Here is a 21,942-nt window from a genome sequence, read left to right as displayed (position 1 = left end):
ATTGTCAGCTGATGTTTTCCCGGAGGAAGGAATGACTGACGACATTTACCCAGAACCCCCCGCGACAATTAAGATTCAACCCTGAATTCCAAGGGGCGGGGGAGACTGCGGGAACTATGGGATAGCTACGGAAGTGCTACCCACAATGCAACGCTTCAGAAATCGACGTTAGCCTCGGAATTACTGTGCCTAGTGTGGCCGCATGAAATAGAATTTATATCATCAGTTTTATAAAACAGATTTTAGCAAATTCGATTTTATCCCGTAGTGTAGACGTGGCCTACATCTCCACATAGACAAACCCTTGGTTAAGTAAAGAGTATTAGAGAGAGGAAACCCAAAAGAAAGGCACCAGGAGAAAAGCTTAAACAATCTTAGGAAATGATAGTAAAACAGTATAAAACAGGCAGAAAGGATGTAGGAGTGAAAAATGAGACACCCCCTACCCCCCTCCCATTTCCAGTCAAATTTTGGGGGAAAGTTTGATCAAAAAGGGTTCAGCTATTTTGCAGAAGAAGGTAAATTAAAAATAGATACTTAGGGCTATTTAATGTGTATTCATGAGTAGTGAGATGATGTGTTTCTCATCTGCATTCTAGCATAGTAGTAAAGTCCAGACACTCTCCTCTTAAAGGTTAGAAATTGAATATTATAAAACTAAGAGTACTTATTTCCCAAAATCACTATCAATTTTTTGTTAGTGACATATTAAAGAGTGAAGTAACTGCCCCATTCAGTGATGCTCTATTTCCAAAAGAATTGTCTTGTTTAAACTGCTCAGTACACTGAACATGGTTGCTTTGCAGTTCGTTTATTCACTGAAGCATTTTCTTTCCAGAGCAAATGACTAACATGCTGTCAAACTGCATACCCAGGACGTGTGCTGCTCCAAAATAGAACAAAGACATAATTGTGGAAGTTAGAGATAAAAGTGTCTTACTAGATCATCCACTCTATCTTGTTGCCAGTACAGTTGTTTCCAGTAAAAAAGTAGAACTACCTGAACCCAATCCACTCATGCATTCTTTAACTTACATGAGCAATTAGGCTGGGATTTTCAAAGAGCCTGAAGGAGCAAGGACTTACTCACTAAGTGTCTTGTGAAGCTGCCAGCCTTTCTTGACAATTCAGCATGTAAATGAATTAGTTGGCTGAAATGCTACATATTGCAAGGAATATTACACCTGTGTTTGCTAAAGTAATTTTTTTTGCCAGCACCATTTTGCCTCTGCTATTAGCCTTTGCTATGTATTTACATGCATATACCATGCTATTGCTCAAACATTTCATTGATAAAATCCTTCACCTGTGATCATCAAAAATACATTACTTCTGCTGTCCTGGGAAAGGTACTGGAGAAGGAAACGTGATACTATAACAAACACTTTGGTACACAGTTGGCAGGACACACTGACATTTCTATCTGTGTACCTGCCTAAACCTAGCTCAAATGTCAGTGAATAGGCAGTGAAATGGAAATACTTTCCCAAGGAGGGCACTCACAATTCTCTAGGTCACTTCACAATTATAGTTACAGAGAATAAGTAAACATTGCTAAAATAGAAAAATAGCTCTTGCGTTTTAGTAAGTAGCATTTTACACATCACAGTAACATTATAATGGCTTACTTCAAATCATACAGAAGTACTGTGATTTAATATAAGCTGCACTCATCCCTACTTGCAGCAAAATTGATCAATAACTCACAAGAGTTTAGGAAAAATCAAAAGCTTTTTACTCTGCTCACAATATAATATACTAAATCAGCATTTAAATAATAATAAGTGTTAACCCTACATGAAAAATCTGATTGGAAATTTTTGCAGCACTGTCGAAATCCCATGCAATGATTGTTCGGTCAGCTGAGTCCCGGCTTACTGCATCCGTGCTTGTAAGAAATTCTTTTCCTTCAGGAAGGAAGAGGACATCCAAGGTCTGTTGTACTGCTGCTTTGTAGACTTTTATCACCTATGAAACAAGAACATCCATTATGTTGGGCTAGATTATATTTCACAATGTAAATGAGGTCATTTGAAGTGGTGACAAGTGTATTATCATAACAAATTCATGTATTTCATTAAAACAGTGGTCCCCAAACTGTAGGGCATGCCCCCATTGGGGGGAAGGCATTCAGGAATGTTTGTGGGGTACACAGTCAGGCCTGAGGCCTTCCCCCAGGAGGGGCAGGGTGGGACCACCACCCAGCCCCACTCTGCCCCCAGCCATAACTCCACTCCATCCCCTGCTCCACCGCTGGCTCAGCTCTGCCCTCATTCCCTCTCCACCTCCAGGCCAGCTCCACCTGTAGCCCCAACTCCACCCCATCCCCAATTATGCCCCCAGCTCAGCCTTCAGCCCAACCACCTCTATTAAGGAAGCCTTGACTGTGCAATAATGGAAAGGAAGCATTGACAGATTCCATTACTGGTAGTAGGAGGGCAGGACAGGAAAAGTTTGAGCACCATTGCATTAAAGCCACATAAGGCATATTTTTAACAATAGATAAATGATAACAGAGTAGCACACAAGTATTTTTAAATGATGCAGTATTACATCTATTTTATCAAAGAAGCATTGTTATAACATCACACAATATTTATTTAACAACACACAATGGGAAATTAAACAATATATAAAAGGAAGTATTATGTCACTATTTTTTTCTTATAAACTTCTATCCAACACCTTAAGAAATTAGCCTCTTTGTCATAGCAACAAGGATACAGGGACACTTGTTAACACCACTTTATGCACCACTTCTAAATTAATGTTAAATTCCATATTGTTAGCTACTGCATCAAAGAGTATTCAGGAGCTGGAGCTGTGGAATCCAACATAAGTCCAGAGGGGCAAGAACCTCTCAAAGCTGGCCCCAGGACTGGCTCTGGCTTTTTTGCTGCCCCAAGCAAAAAAAAAAAAAAAAAAGCAAACCTGCGGGGCAGCCGGAGCAGCAGAGCAAAAAAAACTATGCAGGGTGGCCAGAGCGTGGGCGCAGGGGGACTCCCGGCGCTGCAGACGTGCCCCGGGCAGTGGGGGGGAGGTAGCGAGGGGGAGAGAGAAGGGGGGCAGCCAGGGCTTCTGCCACGCTGCCTGCCGATCAGCGGGGAGGGAAGGACACGGGCTCCCCTGCTGGGGTTGCTACAAACCTGGCACCAACTGGGGCAGACGGAGCATGCAGCCCACTCCCAGCAGGGCACTCCCCTCCTCCACACCGCTGCCCTCTACAGGGTGGCCGGAGCGGTGAACTAAAAAGAAAAAAAACCTGCGGGGCGGCCGAAGCGGCAAAGCAAAAAAAAAAAAAAAGGATTGGGCGGAATGCCGCCCCTTAGAATCTGCCGCCCCAAGCACGAGCTTGCTTAGCTGGTGCCTGGAGCCGGCCCTGGCTGGCCCAACCACTCCCTCTTCTGAGAAGCAGCATCTGTGACTCCACCTACCAATTGCCATATATGGTAGCCAGGGAGCTGGCACAGAAGGAAACAGTGCCTTCCAAGGAACAGGTTGAACTGCTCCCCAAATAAGTGATTTCTGTGGCAACTGATGAGTCCTATGGAGGCAGTGAGGCTGACAGCTGTTAACAGAAGGAAATAATCCATTGGGGTAAAAATACTCTGGGTCCCCTACTTCCATCCTTCTCCCTTTTGATTCCCTGGGACCAACTGTTGTGAAGGTCAGTCAGTCCAGTGCAGAGCCAGCATACATGGAAGTGAACAGCTCCCATGACCTTTAGTGCATCTTGACATAGGCCCATGATTTGATCTACAGTATTAAAACAGGAATTATTCTCAATCCATTGGTGAGACATATACTGGTGTCTACCTCACACCAATAATACTGTGTATATATGTAGCTAAATTGTTTTAAATATGTTTACATGTACCCAAAGCTGCTGCTGCTGCTATGAGAGTGTACACGAGGAAACATCATACACGGTGTGATCAAAGTATTATTTTGTACTGAAACCCACTGAAACCCACAGAATAACGATTTAAAAAATCCAGTACAACATTACTATTTCCAGACTTCCTGGATATGGTGCACGAGACCTAATTTAATGAAAACGGATTTATGAGGAACAAAGGGATACCTTTTTAATTGCTCTTGGGAACTTTATGTGCAACTCTGAGAGCAGTGCATTGAAGATTTACCCTAAGCCTTTAACCTCCACTAGTCTCATGCTACTGTTCCTTGCTCCTTCCTGAACGGTATGTGGTAGGGTCTAGATGAATAGTCCCATTGCTTTGGAGTAAGACTTTCACCCAAAGGTCCTCAATCCAATAGCACAGCAGCGTGAAGATTACTTACTTCATAGCAATAAAGGAAATACCTGTATCTTTCAGAACTGCAGCAACTGAACTGAAAAGTAAAGTATATCTTAAAAAAAAATAATTGCAACACTGATTATGTTCTGTGAGGAAAGAAATATATCAAGAGCCATGCTATGCATCTGTGGGATATGGAATTGATTTTCCATTTACAGAAAGATTCTTTTTTCTCACTCCAAGACAAAATCTGTATCAAAGAAGACCAATAGTTAGTTATTGCATAATTTTTTTAATCTTCAAATTTGTCAGCTTAGCTTGGCTATCTGGAAGCAATTTCTGACAGTAATGACAATCAGTGGGATAGTTTGCGTACGAGGTAGTTAAGGCAAACTCATTAGAGGTACTCCAATAGAAATGAGAAGCACAGTAAAGGTATCTAAAAACCCCTGTCTCCAGCTTCAGGGAAGATTTGTAGATTCAGAAACCTACAAAAAACTTCATTACAATGCACTACTCCTATATGCCACCTCTCTCTTGCTTTTTCATACGATTACAATGCACTGGTATGAAAAGCAAGAGAGGTGGTATATGGAATTAGCCATCAAGTGTGAAGCAGCTGGACTCTATGGTACCACAGGTTTGAATCCAGGCAGGGTCTCCTCAACTCCTTCTCCTTCTGGGACTAAGTTGAACACTGTAGGTGGCTCTTTCATTGAGGTCTAGGCCTGCTCCTGTTGACCTTAAAGATATGTGGTACTGTTCACAAGAGTTTGCCCCTGTGTCTTTGCCCAAATTTTCCCTCTTTCATCACTCTTGAACTGGTTGGCTGATTGAAATGAACAATATAAATATAAATGTATAATTTAAAAACTGAAAAACATAATACAGAATCCTTCATGCTAATACAAGGAGTTGGACTAGATGGCCATGGGGAGGCTCCTTCCAATCCTATCAGCTGTGAAAATCTGCTACGGCCCATAAACTATATTTATGGCTTATTAAAAACAATTTCAAAACCTACTGTAGAATAATATTAAGGGTCTGACTCATAAAACCAGGGAAATTAAGAATGATGGATGGAATGGGTCTCAAAACAAAGGAAGTATCTTATTTCATTCTTAAGTAATCCCACTATACCTCTGAGTTAAGGATACAGTTAGACATAAAACAACTAAAGCAACGAAATCCAGATTTTGAGTAAGATCCTTATCATCGTCTTAACTTTGAATACTTTTGTAATAATAGACAGCGAAACTACTGCCCTGGCTGCTCAGAGAATGATGCCCCAATTGAAAATTTAGAATGACAGCAGTGACTCATCTGATTAGCCCCTGTATTGCTCCCAGAACGTGTAGGTCAACCAACACATATGCTCCATTTCCTTTGATATTGAACATCTAAAAACAAGGATTTTAAAATGTTCAAAAATAAAGTGATGAGTATCAGTCAAGTCCTCCAACTAAACCATCTCTGACCACATTTTAAACAAACTAGTAAAAATCAAGTATACATAGAATAAAACTGCTTCCACCTGAAAAACTACGAGACTGCTTGGATACTTGTCATCTCATTACATACAGATATGTGAGCAGTTACTCCAATTGTTCACATGCTTTGCCTGTCTCATCAGTTTGGAAATGTAATGCTTGCAATCAGTTGTAGACCCTTGCTCATGCAGGTAGTGCCCACACATTGTAATAAAATTAACAAGATATAAGCCTGAAGTCTGCAAAATTTACATAATTTTCAGCAATCCGCTTGCCTTTTTAGATGGCAAAAAAGTAAATTTCATACTTAAATTCCTAGGAATCTTGCAAAATAGAAGAAGCAATTAGACTTTTTAAAGCCCAAAGTGATAATTGTATATATAGCCTTTACTTTATAATTCTGTGAAAACTATGCATGGATAACACTATACAGTGTTACAAAAGAAGATAAACTGTTAGGAGTAAAAAAAAAACAAACCACACACACACATTTTTCAGAATTCCTATATACTATAGCTGTCTTTTGAATGAGAAATGATAACATATAAAAAATCTCAAGGGCTAGCAGCAAAACTGAGAATGATTTAAAGTAAGGGAAAATCATGTAACAAAAAAATCAAGAGGCTATTAATGCAAAAGGGGCGCTCTAACATCCAGATAGAACAGGAAATAGAAGAGATGGTTACCTAGCAACAGGAATCATTAAAAAGGAGTCAAATTCTAACCATGACAGTTGGAAAGATCAGAAGATGGAGCTGCACAAAACAGAGACATAGAAGGAGAGAGGCTGCACGGAGGGACAAAGACTATCTCAGTGCAGAAGTGGACAATGAATGAAAATCTTAAATAGCAATCCAAAGAGGCAGTTTTCTATATTTTTAAAAGTGTTTTAGGCTTAAACTTAAGTAGATTATTTGGGTCCTCGGCAACACAATGTTTGTCTGAAGCCTTAGTAATGTATATATATACATATTTACACAGAACATAGGTACGGCATACTCCAGGGGTGCCACATGGAATTTTCTTTACATACATTTTGGGACTCGTACAGTAAGATAACATCTCTTTAATGATGAGAAAGGTCAAAAAGTGAAGAAATAATTAAAATGGACATATTTGGAAATCTAGGCAAAAATTAGTTTACACCCCTATTAATTGTTAATCAGTTTTTACATGTTCACTGGTGAATGTTAAAATTAGATGCATTTCTGTGTTGCTTAATGACAAATGCAGTTTGATATCTCCTGTTTTACACGGCTCTTCAAACTGGATTTGTGGAATCAAATCTCTTGCTACAGAGCTAACTTCTTCTCCGGCACTGTAATCTTGGATATCTGCTTCAGAAAAAAATAGAGCAACTGCCATGTTGCTTTTGTCTGTCAATTTATTCTTATGTGTACACACATTTTCTGTTTAACTCCTTTATCTTTTAACTTCTATTCTATATAAAATAATCCACAAAAACACTATACTGTGTATCAGCTATGATTGATCTATATATAACATACATAATGGAAAGCTATGAGAGGAAAGAGATGAAAAATTAAGCTATCTAACCATACCCTCTCTCTTCCCAGAGACACACACCTCACCACTAAAACAATCACCATAAACCATGTACCACATCCTTAACTGTGCCCTGCTAAAGTTGTTTGTGTTTCAGCTGCCTTTCCCCACACTCGCCACGCTACTGCTGCAAACAGACCAGACTTCTCCCTCCTCTTCACACTGTTCTGAAAAATCACACTCACTCATCTTTGGGGACAAATGCCATGCACTAGCAAAATCTGTTCCCCATGAACTCTATCACACTCCTGTAAACTCCCCCAAGTATGAAGTGGTTATTGAGGGGAAAGATGATGACCCAGCTCCCCTCACTGGGGAACTGACTTCCAAAATTATGGGAAGCTTCAAAGTCTTGGAGGGGTACCTAGATATAGACACCAAGTTTTCTGAAAACTGTTACTAAAAGGCTCTCCCCATGGTCCACAGTGCCTACCAGTCCAACCTGCCCCACAATTACACTATGACAGTTCATAAGAATCAGCTGGCACAAGACTTGCATGTGTACGGCCAAAAAAAATTTCATATCCCCTACTCTCAAGGCAGGGGGTAGTTGGCATAAGAGCAGGCTACATTGCTTTCCATCTGCTGAGAGCTTTCCTATGGCAGGGGAATTCTCAGTCGGCCTGTCAGGGCCAGATTCAACCATCTTAAATGGCTTGAACAATAACGGCCAGAAAAGGGCGAGGCAATCTGGATTTACATTTCACTGAGCAACATTTTAGCGTGTCTCACATCAAAGTGATTTCGCTTACTAACACAGAGAAAGAACATTACCCTCTTCACCCAGATTAAAAAATATCAAGCCAAAAAGTGAAATTATGTAATATAGGATATAGTAATATACAAAATATGCATGTAATTTTTTATAATCTAGATTACAAAAACAAAAAATGTAATAAAAAGCTGCCTTTTTACTTTAAGAAGTTTAGTTCAATCACTAGAATGAATGAAGTAATATTTTGGTTTGTAATTGGGATCAATATATATGCATTTCATTTTCACATTGCAAACATCTTTTGTAAAAGTAAATAACTGCAATAATATTGCTATGATGAGAACTCATAATTAAACTTTTGTTCTAATTTAGAACATTAATTTATGACATGCTCAAGGATGCCAGTTTAGGCAAAATGTCAGTTAGCCTACCCTGCTATCCGTCATTCTTTAGTGAAGGCTTTTGCTGCTTTTCCATTTGCAGGTTTACTATACATAAGCTTTTCAAAAGGTTCAGTCTACTAGCACAGTCTCAACATATCCAGACAAAAGAGACCTGCTTTCAAAGATAGTCATAATGGCTTCTGACATCAACAAAATTCAACATAATGATGAAACTCCTTTAATAAGGCAGAGTTCAGGGCTGCAGACGTGCTTCAGGAAGTGTAATTTAAGCAAATAAAAGCAGTTTCAAATAGATTCTAATGATATTGGTGACATGAATACTATTTAGCAAGGCTAAATTTAAGAGACTTATTTTTTGTATTGATGGTCCATAGGATTTCTTTGCATGAAGTATATGCAGTGTATGATATATAGTGATATTTGATTTTTTAAAAGCCCAAGCCTCAAGTAAAGTGAACTGCATGCCCCACACCTTGGCCCCAGAGTGTCCACCACACAGGATAGGTGCATGAAGTCCCATTACTCAGGATTTATGGAAGCGATGAGGAAGAAGAATGGTTCTGTGGTTAAGTCGTTGTTCTTAGGAGAGGTCTGGTTTCAAATCCTAGCACTACCACAGCCTCCTTGTGTGGCCTTGGATGAGTCACTTAATGATTAATCTCTCTGTTCCTCGATTCCCCACTTGTAAAAAAGGAAACTAGTTTTTTCAACTCTTTGTTTTGTCCATTAAGACTGTAAACAGTTTGGTGCAATGACTGTCTTTTACTAAGTGTGTGTATACTGTCCAGCACAACGTGGCACTAATCTCAGTTGAGACTTCTAGATGCTACACTCATACAAACAAGAAACTGCATTTCAGTATAAAAGAACGTTAATTTGCACAGTATGTGCGAATGTGTGTCAAATGATTAAGTATTAATGAAATGTTAACTCTGCACATTTTAAATGATATATTCTCATAATGTGAAATGTTTCATTTGAATCATATGCTATATCAACATTAAATTTTCCTGTGTTTTGTTGTGACTGAAAAATCCTATTTGCCTTATTAACCTTTCATCACATTTAAGACCAGAATGGAGCATTTTATAAAGAGCAAATGAAAAAATGATAAATCCATTTATGTTCCTGTTCTCAATCTAACTAATTTTAATGGCAATTTTAATTACTGAAACAGATGGTAATGTCATGAACATAAAGGTCAAAAACTCTATAGCTTTATCTTCCACAAAAATATGTTCCTTTGGGTTAGAATACTGTACCATAAACCCAGGATGGATTTTCCTGTATGCCACCGAAGATGCATTATTTTCTCTTTTGTGTTCTGATCAGGCACTCTTTGCTACTGTTCTTAATTTTCTTCTGTTTTGAAAGACAAAATCTTGACTATTGAGGCATGTTAAAAAATGTGCAGATGTTGATAAAATGTTGAATGCTTAAGCTGACATTCACAGTGAAATGTTTATAGGTTACAGAGACAAATTAAAAATGGACAAACTTCAAGGTGGTTGAGACACTATAAAGATCCTGAAACGGCATGTTTTAAGCATTTTCTTTGGAAAGAATAATGAAACTGGTGGAGAAAGAATATTTTTATTTCCCTGTTTGATGCATTACAGAATGCTGTAACCTCTGGAGGATCCATTAAGCAACATTTCATTATACATTTTTACAAGTTATATCTTAAGGCGTTAATAACTAAGGGCTTGTCTACACAAGTAGTTATTCAGGAACAGCTACTGAATAACTCCATATGTAGACGAGCCCTAAGATTCTGATTCTGCAAGCTACTCCACCATATTTGCCCTCCCTATTCCTAGTAAACAGTTCAGTGCTGCGCATGCATTTTTTGTACCGAATACAGACATGTATTTTAACATGCAGAAAGGATCACTGTGTACATTGAGGCACTTATACACAAATACTATTATGGATTAGCAAATTCCCCTGCTCCATCTTCATTTGAAGATCTTACCCATAAAATCAATAAGGATTTATGTCACTGAAAGAGGAATAATCTTTGTTTTTTCTCCACGAAGTATCACATAAATAAAAGTAAGTACAAACATCATCAGTTTATACAGGCTCCTAACTACACACTTAAAATGAATATGGTTCATCATAAAGTAATTGTACTAGAATGTTTCCAAGGAAACTGCACTGCATTTGCATATTATAAATTTATTAGCTTTTAACAGTCCTTTACAGAGATTCAAACACTGAGACCTGTAATAACAATATGCTATGAATAATCTCTCTCTCTTGCACATATAGCTATAGAAGATGTGACTTAAGCTTCAAAAGTGTAACTATGCATTATTTTATAGAAGCAAAGACTAAAGAAATGGAAAAGAAAAGATCTATTGTTATTCCATCCATTCCTGTGCAAATGCAGAATTGTTCCCATTGTTCCATAGATTTTCTAGTATTGTGTTCAGTCTAATTTTAAAAGTCCCAAACATTACTGCTTTCGCCATCTCTCCAGGGACACTATTCTACAGCCTAGAACATTTCACTATCAGGAAGAGATTTTTGGTTATATATTTCAGCCTAAATATTCTCACTGAATTTCATCCCATTAACGCTAGTTATGCTCCTATATACTGTAAGAACATGAGGATATATACATTATACAAAATGCAGGGCTAGATTATGACTAGTGCTTATGTGACCATGCAAGAAAGCAGGCAGGGCCGGTGCAAGGATGTTTCGCGCCCTAGGTGAAACTTCCACTTTGCGCCCTCCCCTCCCGCACCCTCGCCCTGAGGCACACCCCCACCGTGGCAGCTCCCCCCCGCTGCCCTGAGGCGCCCACGACCCGCAGTAGCTCCCCACCCTCAGGCACCCCCCGCACCCCAGCTCATCCATGCTCCGCATACGAACACGAGCACTCCAAGCACACCGTGGCTGCTTCACTTCTCCCGCCTCCCAGGCTTGCGGCGCCAATCAGCTTAGGTGCCGCAAGCCTGGGAAGCGGGAGAAGTGAAGCAGCCACGGCGTGCTCGGGGAGGAGGCAGGGCAGGGGTGAGCTGGGGCGGGCCATTCACCTGCGTGCTGCCCCCCCCCCCCCTTACTTGCTGCAGGCCACACTCCCCACGCTCCCCTGCCCCAGCTCCCTCCACCTAAATGCCGGCAGCAACCAGGGCGACCGAAGATCCGGCCGCCGCGGTTGCTGCCGAAGGAAATGGCACCCCTCAAATCCTAGCACTCTAGGCAACCACCTAGGTCGCCTAAATGGTTGCACCGGCCCTGGAAGCAGGACTGATGAAGGATTCCACCTTCTGGCTGGAGTTGTGGGAGCATGAACACTGTATACCAGATACCACCCAGTTACTCCCAGAGGAATGTAAGTAGACAGAGCCAAGGCGCTAACCCACATGCACAGGCCAGATGTACATTAAGGCAGTGTATAGAGTATAGCACGGGTATAAAGAGCAGTGCAGATGTGAAGCATGGCTTAGTAAAGTGATGCCATAACCTTTAAGGTATGTAAGCTAAATGGCTCTCTACACGCCCCAAGCAGTGCCTTCCACATTTACACTGCTATTTTTAGCAGTGTAGGCTTTGTCTACACTTACAGTTCTGCAGCGCTGGCAGTTACAGCTGTGGTCGTACAGCTGTGTACGGCCAGCGCTGCAGTGTGTCCACACTGACAGCGACCAGCGCTGCAGTGTGTCCACACTGACAGCGACCAGCGCTGCAGTGTGTCCACACTGACAGCGACCAGCGCTGCAGTGTGTCCACACTTGCACCAGTTGCAGTGCTGCTGTGAGTGGTGCATTGTGGGCAGCTATCCCACAGAGCACCTCATCCCATTTTGTCACTGTGGGTTGTGGGAAGGGGATGGAAGGGTGCGGGTCATTCCGCTTCCTGTTCCAACGACCCGTGCTGCCAGGGAATCGGACCCCACGCCTAAGAGGGCCCCGCACCTTAGGCACCTTTTTAATTGTTTTTTTTTAACTTACCCCATCCCCAGCTGCGGTCTGCTCCATGGTCCCGCTCCTTTGAGTGAAGCGCCGGCGGGGTTGGCATGGCCCGGCTCTCCCAGCTAGGCTTCCGCGGGACTGCGGGCTTGCGGGCGCTCGGCCAGGTCCAGCGCTTGAGAGTGGTGGCGGCGGGGCTTTGTCGCGCTCCGGCCAGGAGGCGGAGTCGCGGAGTTTGCCGCGCTGACTGGGCTCAGCGGGAGGCTGGTCGTGGATGTTGCCGCGCTCCGCCGGAGGCGGCAAGTTCCGGGCAGCTGCGGCGGGAGCGCGGCAGGCCGCTCTCGGCGGAGCGCGAAGCGCCGCTCTCCAGTTCTGGGCTCCGGCTAGAGACGTGGCAAGGCCGTTGCAGCTCGGCCGGCAGAGCGGTACGCCCGCTTCCCGTCTGGAGCTCGGCTAGGGCACAGCTAAGCCCGCTTTCCGTCTGGGGCTCGGCCGGAGCCGGCAAGCCCGCGACCCCGCATGGAGCTTTCCTGGCCCTCTTAATGCCCCCTGAGCCCTGGGGCAGTGAGGGGGTTATTTTAATCTGGGTTCCAGCTGCCTCTGCCACCCCATGTCCTTCAATAGCTGCCGGAGCCCGCCTCTTCTTTGCATCCCCAGCGCTCCCGAGCTATTTAAAAGGTCCCGGAGTAGAAGGGCGTTTGGGGCTACTTAAGGGCTGGGTTCCAGCTCCTTGCTCCGTACTTGCCAGGTACCAGTCGCCAGCCCCCCCATTCCTGCACCAGCTCTGGGCACCCCGTGCCCACAGCCACCTCTGCCACCTGTCCTGTCTCCAGCCAAACCCTGCCCACACCCCTGCAGCCCGCCAAGCCAGCAGCCCCACACACATGGCTGCCTTCACCAGCGCCTGCACACTGCCCAGCCGCCATCCCTCCTGTTTCCAGTACAACCTGCTGCACCCATGCCTGAGCCAGCCCCCCACCACCCCTTGTCGTACCAACCAGCCCCACATCCCTTGCCCTTGCCTGAAGCCAGACCCTACGTTCCGTCAGTCCCTTCCCTGCATTTCAGCCAGCTGTCACACTGCTGCTGCAGTTCCAGAGCATTAAACCTGCAGGGAGCAGCTGAACCAACATGGCGCCCCCCAGGTAGTGGCTGGGACCCACACATGGTCAGAACAGCAGTATTCTAACCATCAACGCCTATATGATGGCATGTATATAATTTTATTATTCTATAGTTATGAAGTAATAATACATGAAAGAAATGAGAGGCTTTTTTTTCCACTTTGGTTTTTTACAGTCATCCTGCCGATCTGTGCTTCTCTTGGTAAGTCGAATTCTTTCTTTGGCAGCCTTTTTCTCTATCTTGGCAGCTGTTCTTTTTCATGGTTTCCTTATCCTCTACTTGCACTTTTTTTCTTTATGTGGAAGTTTACAATTCATAATGCTTTCACCAATCTCTTCTTTAGTCTTCTGTTTTTCTTACGCTTTGCAGTTTTCGAAGTGCCTGATGGGCGTATTCAGGTCACTTTAAAAAACACGGAGTAACCTGTTATACAGAGCCTGCTTGTTTTAAGATTTTTTGGTAGCATGATTTCACTTCTGGCATTGCAAGAGAGGCGCAGCTCGATAGAGATGGCAAGTTCCACACACCGGCTCACAGTTGGAAGGGGGGCTTGCCACTGGCTCACCTTGGAGGGGTGGGGTGGGGGTTGTACTGCAGAAAGCCATTTGGGGTTTTCTGTGCTTGTGGAAAAGAGCAGCTAAGGATACACTGAACCCTACACCATCTGCCCACAGGCAGCTCTTCTCAGAGCTTCTTGCACATGCAGCTCACTGGGAAGGGGGTGGGTTTGTCACTGTGGAAGTCCAATGGGATTTTCTTGACTTTTTGTTTTGGAAAGCAAAGAGCACTTCGGAAATCAATGGCTACCACATCTAGAGCAGTTGGGCAGTATGCCATACCCCCTGACTCCCAAACACATTGCATCCTTATATAAAACTTCTTACGGAACAGGCTCCTCTGCTGGTTCCTCAACTCTCCACCAATGTTCCCAGCAGCTTCGCGCAACTGCGCTCAGCTTCTCTCCTAGGCTGGAAATCCAGATTGTTGACAGTTGGACTCCTAAGCACACTGTGAGCAGATCTGTTCTGGCATTTCGATGCAGAAGCAGGAAAGTTGTGGGTGGCACTACACTATCTTTGGCCAGACTTCATACCAGTTCCCCATTGTAGGGCTTGAGTGTGAGAGACGGCTATCAGCTTCGGCCTATGAGGAGGCAGCGATCTGCTCCTCGCTCCACGAGAGGCAGAACCACTTTTACGATGTCCGAGAACTTTCTTATTCTGAGAACTTAGGCCCTACATGTGTTAGTACGCATGGCTACCAGCAGGGACGTTTGGTTGAGATGTAATAGTGAGCGCCTTACCACTGGAATATAGATACCATAATCCAAGGGTGCTTCGTACCTTGTTGTTTCGACCTTCCCCAGCATACAGTAGCGCGATTCAAGAACATGTAGCAGCTAGATACATTATAAGGTGGTGGTTCTGATTTTTAGTGTGGGACTGTTATTACAGTGAAGTGTGGTTATTACATAAGTCCACATATAGTAGCACATCGTTTCACCCAGTTGGAGATATATTTGTGAGGATTTGTCTCGAGAGGATAGATCACTATGGAATAACTGTGAACTAAGCTTCCTCTGACATTTATATGCAAATTCCTTAAAACCTGATATTACACATGCAAAATATGAAATAGATGTTGCAGAATTTTTTTTTAGTAGTAGTAAAGCAAATTCTAATATGTAATTATCGAGCACGGTACTAACTGACATGAAATTTATATTATCTGACACAATAAACAGCTTAAGAGATAGAGTAGCGCTAGTGTTGGGCATGATACCTCTAGGGAAAAAGAAAAAGGTCTACTGGCTACTTAACATAACTCTCACTCACAGGAAAAGAAGAAGATATTATGCACAAACCAGGGTGCTGTTATTGCACTTTTTCTGATTTGTATGTGCTTCTCCAAATAGCTTTACTGCTCTAGTGAAACAGTAGCCTTCAAATTTTTACATTTCATCCTGCATAAAATTTATTGCAGTTTGTAAAAACTTTTTTTATTAATTCCTTTATGCAAAAGGATAAACTGGGTTAGACCATTTGCTCATATTTGACTATTGCCGAAGCATGTTCAAGTACAGAGGAGCCTGTATAGTCTGGATCTGTAAAAGCAGCAAAGAGTCCTGGCACCTTATTAGACTAACAGACGTTTATGAGCATGAGCTTTTTGTGGGTGAATACCACTTCGTCAGATGACATTACTGCAGAAGATATGTGGTTAGCACATACACAAGCTCTGCTTACGTGCTGGGGTCTCGGGGCTCTCTCTTGAAGTTTTGAGGTGTTTTAATAAGTGCCATTTCAACTATTTGTGTGCTGCAAAACTAGCTTCCATGACAAACGTCTTTTGCCTGGAACTTCTGCTTGAATTCAAGAAACCAAAAAGTGGCTTCCTTTATTATTTAAAAGAGAGGCATGAGTCCGATTCTTATCCTCTTAGAGGCGAAAACTATTAGATATCCTACCTCAGCATACTTTATTGTCGTTGAATTTTCAACATGAAACTGGGAATCTCAAACCCGACAATGCCGTATTTATTTATTTAACTGACATGTTTTTTGTCACTCTAGAATATTTTTATTCCCACTCCCCCTTTCACCATTCTCCTCACCCTCTCCCCATTGTGATTCTGTCCTCTAGTGTTATCTGATGCAACATCATCCATCTCGTATGAGAAATAGTGTTTAACCTTAGTCAAACTTTTAAACTGAACGGGTATTATTAGAGTTGGTTCAAAACAGGAAAAATGAGTTTGCCCCTTCCTAATATTATCAGCAGCAGTTTCCCCTTACACCACACGCCCAGTAGTGACGTTTATGATTTAAGGATGCCATCAGATGCCATTGTAACTCCTCCTCTTTCACATATAATTTTATACTTGCTTCTGGGCTTTGACAGACAGCTTTTTAAAGTGTTTCTGCACCTCCTTACTTCTGAATGCATATTCTCCACCTCATGATACGTTTGCACCTTTTTTTTAAATTTTTACTTTAAATTTATTTAAAACACAGATGTAGATGTGTTGCTTATAGAAACTGCTTGTTGCTATTTGTCAGAACATATTGCATCACAATGAAATACATTGCGTTAAATAAAAGCGTATATGTAATATTTAGACAATGACATCAGGAAAGGAATTAATCCTGATTTATTTCAGAATATTTCTACATAGCACCATTAAATTTAGTTTGCATGCTGCACATCAAAACAGTGGTATTTGCAGTTGTTTATTGTTCTCATGGAGAGAAAAAAGAGTTTATCTGTAACACTAAAATTGGTTCAAAGAGCGGTGCTACAAATAGTAGATGATCAACTCCGCACTGGAATGATTTAAAATGCTTCACTCATTTTTTTTTTTTTGTTTTTTTCCTTGTGTTTCGACAAATGGGGCCGCCTGCTTTTCATTTTTTTGTTGGCTCTCTCCCTTCAAGTGTGCACTTTTATTCTCCTAATGGGTGTGGCATCCAGAGAGAGGGATATAGCAGCATTTAGAGTTAGGGTTTGAAATACAACAATATGGAATATTGCATAATTGTGAAACTGCAAATAGATTAGTTTACATAGCATGGGTACTTTTATATGTTGAGTGACGGATCACTAATTATTTTTGCATGTTTTCCTTTTGGTTATTTGTCTGCCATCACATGAAATTGTCTTAATTAAGCACTTGTCTTACACAGGCAGGAAGCTGAAAGCCAAGGGCTCCTATCAAAAATATATGGCCAATTTTCATATAGTGTGGAAAGCTCACTGCAGCCACGCTATTTAAATTAACACTTGTCAGGTAATGAGAAGAATTTGACTTGTTTGTGGTTCACATGATCCTGGAAGTGCTCAGCACTGTGGATTGCCAAACAATGGGGACTGGGGGTTTCTCAGGCTCAACCATTGTTTCGCCTTTTTAGATACAAACATCTATTAGCATTTATGTAAGATCCAGCATTATCCCATTCCTAAACAACACGTTTCAAAATGCAAGCTATTAATCTGAGCTATTCTGCAGTTTCCCCACGCTCCATAGACCATTGTGTACATTGAGAATACAGAATCCGGTGGAATTTGCCTTGTTGGAGAGGTAAGGTGTTAGAGATGATGAGGTATCAGCCAAACCCTTATGGGATAATATTTCAATTAAAATATACTGTGAGTCATCTGATTGTGGTCTATGGTGGGGGGGTGGGGATTTATGTGGATAAGCAATGGAAATGTTACAGTGTTTTTAACTGATTTTTTTTGCTAAATTTCCAAGTGATATACTTTTATTGCGTGAGGAGCAGTTATAGTTTCTTTACTACTTTTGGTTATAGCATGCACAGGTTTGATATTTATTTGAAGACAGCTGATCCTGTCTGCTGGTACTGTTCAGAATTTTTACTAGATCTTTCAATTTTTGATAATATATTAAATCGAGCGAAAAGGCTGAGCAGAGCTGGAAATTCACTAATCAGTATATATATCTAATTTTGTAAGAAGAGGTTTTGTTTTTTAATTGATCTCAAGATTTGTTTCTGCGTTAGACCCCAAATTGAAAAGACAAAACAAAACATGCAGAATTGTTTTTTTTTTGTTTTTTTTAGAAGGACTCAAACTGCGAAAATAAATCGATCTGTTTTGATGCTGACCATATTTCAGGAGTCTTAAATTTACCCTGTATTCAGCTGATTCATTGAGTTTTTCTGCAGGTTTTGGCTGAAAATTTACCAGAATATACACTACTAGATATCAACCCAAATCTGACCTTGCGCCTTAGCATCAAGTTGATTTCCTAAACCTAATTCAGATCAACCACTACAGTTTTGATTTATTTGCTTTTTTTACCCAAAAAAACAAAGGGGTTTTTCTGTGTGTTTCAGTGATATGTTTCCACGGCATAATGAAAGGCTTTACAAGTAATTAACAAATGTCAACATTCTTTGGAGGAAAGTAAATTATCCCCCTCTTAGATGAGAGTAAGACGCAGATGGGGTTAATTTCTCCAAGGACCCTTTCACAATATCATTTGCAGTGCGAATAGAATCCATAGTACTGATCACGTTAAGCCTTACTGTGTTTCTTCTTTTGTAAAGGACTCAGTTATTAGACTGTTAGTCATGGAGAGATTGTTGCCATTATCCTTAGGAATCCGGAGATGAAACCTTCGAGTTAATCAGAGGCTCTCTAGCCTCCCTCACCCCAAACTCTTGGGGGGTTCTCTTCTTTCCTTTTTTTTCATTTTTTCCCATAGGCTTCTTCTTTCCCCCACCCTTACGATGCTAAAAAAAGCCCCTGCCCCTTCATCCCAAATGGGTAAATTGATGTGGTTAGTAGCTGGGTGATGCCACCTGTCCTAGCTACTCTCATAGCAAAGCATGTTAATGCTGTAATCCAGCTGATTGCTGGTAGCTGACTGGTTCAGCTGGACAGGAACCAACAACTACATATTACGCATACTGAAAGCCCAGAGATGGATGCATAGCAGTAGAGACAGAACTCTATAAGTTTCCAGTAATCCTATTTCTCCCTTGCATAATGTCCTTTAGGCCAGCTAGCCTTCAAAGTTAGTCCTTTCTCAGAGGTGTAAAAAGTAAGCCTATGTGGTTACGTATGGGGTGTGTGGGAGTGAGTACACAAAAGTGATAGAACTCTTCCCTTAGAATTCTCTCAATCGAGTGCAAAATGTGAATTTAACAGTGATGGTATGCGCACACTTGTGTTGTGGGCACTGAGAGCGACAGTAAATATGAGATGCAAACATCTTCATAGATGCAGGCAGCTTCCAAAATCCCTTATGCCACTGCGGTCACTTCCTCTTCCTTTTGCCTCGCTCTCCCCGTTTTTTGTGACATCTCCCTGGCCTGGCTGGTGAGAAGAGAGGATTGAGGCGTTGCATAGGGAGGGAGTTTGAGCTAGCACTGGCATCTGATGGGTTTTTGTAATCTCGTGGTTACTTGGGGCTCTCGTGCCACATCCATTTGTGTACTCTACCTGTTTTTCTCCCAGTTCTGATCTCCATGTAAGACTGCTAGGCGACACTTCTTAACTCTTTGTGGTACGTCACTCCTTATCCATCCCAACGAACACCTAGAGACTTACTTTTTAACCTTCCTCTGAGAATGGACTAAATTTGAAGGGCTAGCTGGCTAGGCAGGACCATTATGCAAGGGAGAATAGGTTACTGAACTTAATAGAGTTCTGTCTCCAGCTTGCTATGCATCCTTCTCTGGGCTTTCAGTATGCTATATATTATTTGTAGTGATGGTTCCTGTCCTAGCCTAAAAATCAATGACAAGAGCAGAATAACAGCATCAGGGTGGATTACAGCATTTAGTACATTGCTGGCAGTGAATGTGAGCGCTTTAGGACAGTGGCTCCCAGCACTACCAACATCAATTTACCCATTTGGGATTGAGGTGGCAGGGTTTTTGATTTAAGGGTGGGAAGAAGAGCTATGGAAATGAAGAAAGACAAGAGTGGCTGCAGGCGAGGTAGAGAGCTCTGATTAACTCAGAAAGGTTTTGCATCTCCGATGGCTTCTAAGGATTAAGTGTGGCAACAATCTCTCTGACTAACAGTAAATAATTGAGTCCTTTACAAGAGAACAGTAATGGGCTAAGTGTATTCAGTACTTGGATTCTAATTTCGCATTGCAATGATTTGGAGGGGCCTGGAGAATTTAACCCCATCTGCGTCTTACTCCTCTCTACAGAGGGGATAATGCTTACTTTCTCCAAAGATGTTGACATTTGTTTAATTATTGTTAAAAGCCTTTCATTATGGCTCTTGGTGAAATATCACTGAAACACACGAACTTGTTTGTAGCAATGCATCAAAACTGTATGTGGTTGATCTGAATTAGGTTTAGGATCAACTTTGATGCTAAGGGGCCCAAGGTTCAGATTTGGGTTTGATATCTCGTGTGTGTTATTATTCTGGTAATTTTCAGCCAAACCTGGCAGAAAATCATGACATCAGCGTGATACGGTAATATTTTAAGACCCCTTGAAATTATGGTGGCAAGCATCAAAAAGATCGATTATTTCTGGTTTTGAGTCCTCTTAAAAAAAAAAAACAACAATTCTGACATGCTTTTGTTTGTTTTTTCAATTTAGGGGTCTACTGCACGAATCAATCTTGAATTCAATTAAAAAACAAAACTCTCTACAACCTTAGGAAACTGATTAGTGAAGTATCCAGTTCTGGCTCACTTTTCGCTCTTTATTTATATTATGCAAATAATTGAAGATCTAGTAAAAGTCTGCATGTATCCAGCAGACAGGATCAGCTGTCTTTCAATAACTCATCAACTGTTGCTGCTATACCAAAAGTATATAAGAAACTACTTACTGCCTCCTCCCCATAAAAGTTAATCACTTTAAAATTATAGCAAAAAAAATCAGGTTTAAATTGTAACATTTCATTGCTTTATCCACATAAATTCCCACCCCCCTCCCCATAGACACATTCGAGGACTCACAGTATGTTTTAAATTGGAATTTATCCATAAGGTTTTGGCTGATACCTCAATTCATCTGCTAATCACCTTACCTCTCCACAGGGAATACCGGATTTCTGTATTCTCAATGTTCGTCACAATGGGGTCTTGAGACTGTTGGGATGCAGATAGCTCAGGCTAGTATTAATTTTAATAAAAATTTAATTAATTTTGGATAATTTTAAAAAAAATAATGTTACATTTTTTTATTTAAAATTAAAAAAAAAAAAAAAAAAAATTTTTTTAATTTTTTTTTTATTTATATTTTAATTTATAATAAAAAATATATACTTTAAAAAAACACATAGCTTGCATTTTGAACTGTTGTATGTTTTAGGCATGGGGATTAATCTGGATCTTTACAAAAATTGATAGATGTTCCTGTTTCTAAAAGCGAACAATGGGTTTGAGCCTTGAGAAAACCCCAGTCCCATGGTTGCATCACAGTGCTGAGCACTTCAGGATCAGGTGAACACAAAACGTCAACATTTCGTTCTTCATTACCTGACAAGCTGTAATCTATAGGCTGTCTGCACTGCTTTCCACACTATATAAATTTGCCATATTATTTTTTGAGGTATGGGCCCTTAGGGCTTTCAGCTTCCTGCTCTGTGTAGACAATTTGTTATTAAGCACATTTCAATGTGATGGCAACAATTAACCACAGGAAACATGCAAATATAATTAGTGATCCTCACTTCAAATCTAAAGTACACATGCTATGTAAACTCCAATCTATTTGAGTTCAATTATTGGCAAAATTCATATTTGGTTTTTTTTCATTTTCACCCCCCTTTTTAACTCTTGTGCTTAAATTCCCCCTCGATGCCACTTAGGAGAATAAAGTCCCAATTGAGGGAGAAGGAGAGCAACAAAAATTAAAGGCCAGGCTTTGAAATTGAAAATAGTGTGAGGCTTGTAATTATTCCATGCGGAGTTTGATCATTACTTTTGTACATCCTTGAAAAATTTTAGTGTTTAACATGA

The 21,942-nt window shown here is 41.3% G+C and overlaps 1 protein-coding gene across 4 annotated transcripts in view; it reads right to left on the bottom strand.

Annotated features, from left to right (window-relative positions):
- Positions 1-21,942, bottom strand: part of WDR25 (WD repeat domain 25) — a 133,029-nt gene that overhangs the window by 6,524 nt on the left and 104,563 nt on the right. For all 4 annotated transcript variants that reach the window (XM_032763489.2, XM_075065684.1, XM_032763487.2 and 1 more), the window contains one exon: positions 1,798-1,968. In XM_032763489.2, the coding sequence (XP_032619380.1) occupies positions 1,798-1,968 (171 nt within the window). The remainder of the gene's footprint in view (positions 1-1,797; positions 1,969-21,942) is intronic.

This window comes from Chelonoidis abingdonii, chromosome 4, assembly GCF_003597395.2.
Source record: "Chelonoidis abingdonii isolate Lonesome George chromosome 4, CheloAbing_2.0, whole genome shotgun sequence".
NCBI classification, from domain to species: domain Eukaryota; kingdom Metazoa; phylum Chordata; order Testudines; family Testudinidae; genus Chelonoidis; species Chelonoidis abingdonii.
Note: the sequence above shows the minus strand (reverse complement) of the source record. Positions and strands in the feature narration are given on the sequence as shown.